The following is a 2,069-nucleotide window of genomic DNA, read 5'->3' on the forward strand; positions in this document are numbered from 1 at the left end:
GGGAGCCCCTGCGCCCCAGGAGCGGGAACCTGCCCTGAGCCGCTCAGAGCACCCCCCACCCCCCCCAAAGCAAGAGGACGCACTGAAAGTGTGTTAAATGTGTTTAATGTGGTCAGAAGCTGTACAGAGGGCGGGGGACAGCACGCTGCCCTGCGCCCTGCTCTGCTATTTCATCTACAAAAATACAAAGCCTGGCCAGCAGATAATCTAACTGAAGAGGAAGCGGTTGAGGCCAAAGGCCCCGCACCCAGGGCTGCCGGTGGGGAGCCAGCCCCTCCTCGGCAGCGTTGGGACAGAGGCTGCGGCAGCAGGAACTGTGACGGGGACTTGCAGAGGGGAACTGATGCAATCCGCTCCCCTGCAGGAGCGCTTGGGGAAAGTGTCAGCCCAGAGGGTACCCAGCAGCACGCTGCAACATCTGCACCGTTGGGACCCAGCTCTGCAGAAGGAAAGAGGGGCCCTTAGTGGTTTTATTGCCCTTCCTGCTGGATGCTGAGCACCCTCTGCCCTTTTCCAGGAAAAGGCGCCTGCAGAGCACAGGACGGTGCGAGCGGGGCAAGGGAGGAACACGGTGCACATGTCTGCGCTGCCTCGCACCAGGGCACCGGCTGTCAAACCCATTCAGCTGGTGCCAGTTCACAGCAGTGCCACAAAAGCCTGTGCCCCAGCAAACCCAGCTCTGAAGCAGGCGCAGGTGGGGATGAGCTCCCTGCCCACCCCAGGTGAGCAGCCGCTTCCTGGGTCACCAATGCAGGAAAGGCTGGAAATGGCTCTGACTCCTCCAGGTGCATCTGATCAGCCTTGAGGAGCTGGAGCTGGAGGTGGGGGTATTCACACACACACACACACACAGCTGCTGGGGGTAGTGGCACATAGAAGGGCTAACAGCTTAATGGTGGCTGGCATGCCCAGGGTGAGGGGGCGGCAGGGGCTCCTCGGACACCCGCCCCAGGGAAGGCACTCAGGGGTCCCCGCTGTACTTGATGAGGTGGCCGCTGAAGGTGATGTAAGTGTCGTACTCATCGCTGAAGACGGCGTTCTCGCGCTCACCCTTGTAGAGCCGCACCCAGACCTCGTCCTGCTCCCGCAGTTCCAGCATGACGCTCTGACTCTGCATGATGCTGCGGTCGCTCACCTGGGCGTAGAGGATCACCACCTCTGCCCCGTTGTGCATGATGTGCAAGTATGTCTCCTTCTGGTTCCAGGTATGCACGTTGAGGCTGAAGTAGTAGATCCCGGGGACGTAGCAGTAAAACTTGCCCGTGAACATGTTGAAGTGGTCGTAGAGGTTGACAAACTCTGTGTCGAAGATGAGGGTCTGGTAGTAGTCATTGCTGTGCAGGGGTTTCTTGCGGCCCACTGAGAAGGCGGCATAGTGGCTCTTGCAGCGCTCCCCCGGAGCGCCCACGCTGCCCTTCTGTCCCTTGGGCCCCGTGTGGCCCCTGCTGCCGGCCACCCCCGTCTTGCCAAACTTGCCCTGCATGCCTCGCTCGCCTCGGTCCCCCTTCTCACCTGGGCGAAGCAGGAGGGAAAGTTGTGCTGTCAGAGGTAGTGCCATCTCTAAACCCAGTGCCCTGGAAGCCCCTTTGCCTGACAGAAGGGGATGGAGAGAGCAGGGATCCCCCCAGCCCCTGCCCCCTCCCTGGGCTTTGATGCTGCCTCCAAAGCTGCTGCCCAGAGGCCACCAGAGCAGGAGCAGCTCATGCCCCAGGATGTCTCGGGCCCACCACTCTTTTGCCCGTGCAGAGCGCTGGACCACAGGCACCAGCCCCAGCTTCTTGCTCCCAGTTTGTGCGAGACTGGCACCCCAGGGAGCTGGCACTGGGAGCCCAGCTTTGCGCTGGCCCTGGAGTGATGCTCGCAGACCAGGCAGGCTCATAGTGTCTGGTGGCACAGTGTGCCTGGGCTGCAGGTTCGGCCACAGGCAGTACCATGGCACGGGGCCCTGCCAGCCCTCACCTTTCAGGATGGTCATGTTGATCTGAGGCAGGGGCTGGTACTGGGGGTAGGAGAAGCGCTGGTCAGGCGGCTCACAGCAGCGGACGCAGCGGGGCCGCGGGGGCAGCCCC

General features: G+C 62.2%; 1 protein-coding gene across 1 annotated transcript; it reads right to left on the minus strand.

The window, feature by feature from the left end:
- Window positions 1–961: 961 nt before the first annotated feature.
- LOC104080167 (complement C1q tumor necrosis factor-related protein 1-like) lies at window positions 962–2,068 on the minus strand (the record flags this gene model as incomplete). The annotated part of the gene is made up of 2 exons (XM_009582464.1): window positions 962–1,512; window positions 1,960–2,068. Coding segments are annotated over 2 exons (660 nt in total), but the record flags the coding sequence as incomplete, so codon positions are not given.
- Between the last annotated feature and the right edge of the window lies 1 nt (window position 2,069).

The sequence above is a fragment of the Fulmarus glacialis genome, unplaced genomic scaffold (genome assembly GCF_000690835.1).
Source record: "Fulmarus glacialis isolate BGI_N327 unplaced genomic scaffold, ASM69083v1 scaffold21227, whole genome shotgun sequence".
NCBI lineage: Eukaryota > Metazoa > Chordata > Aves > Procellariiformes > Procellariidae > Fulmarus > Fulmarus glacialis.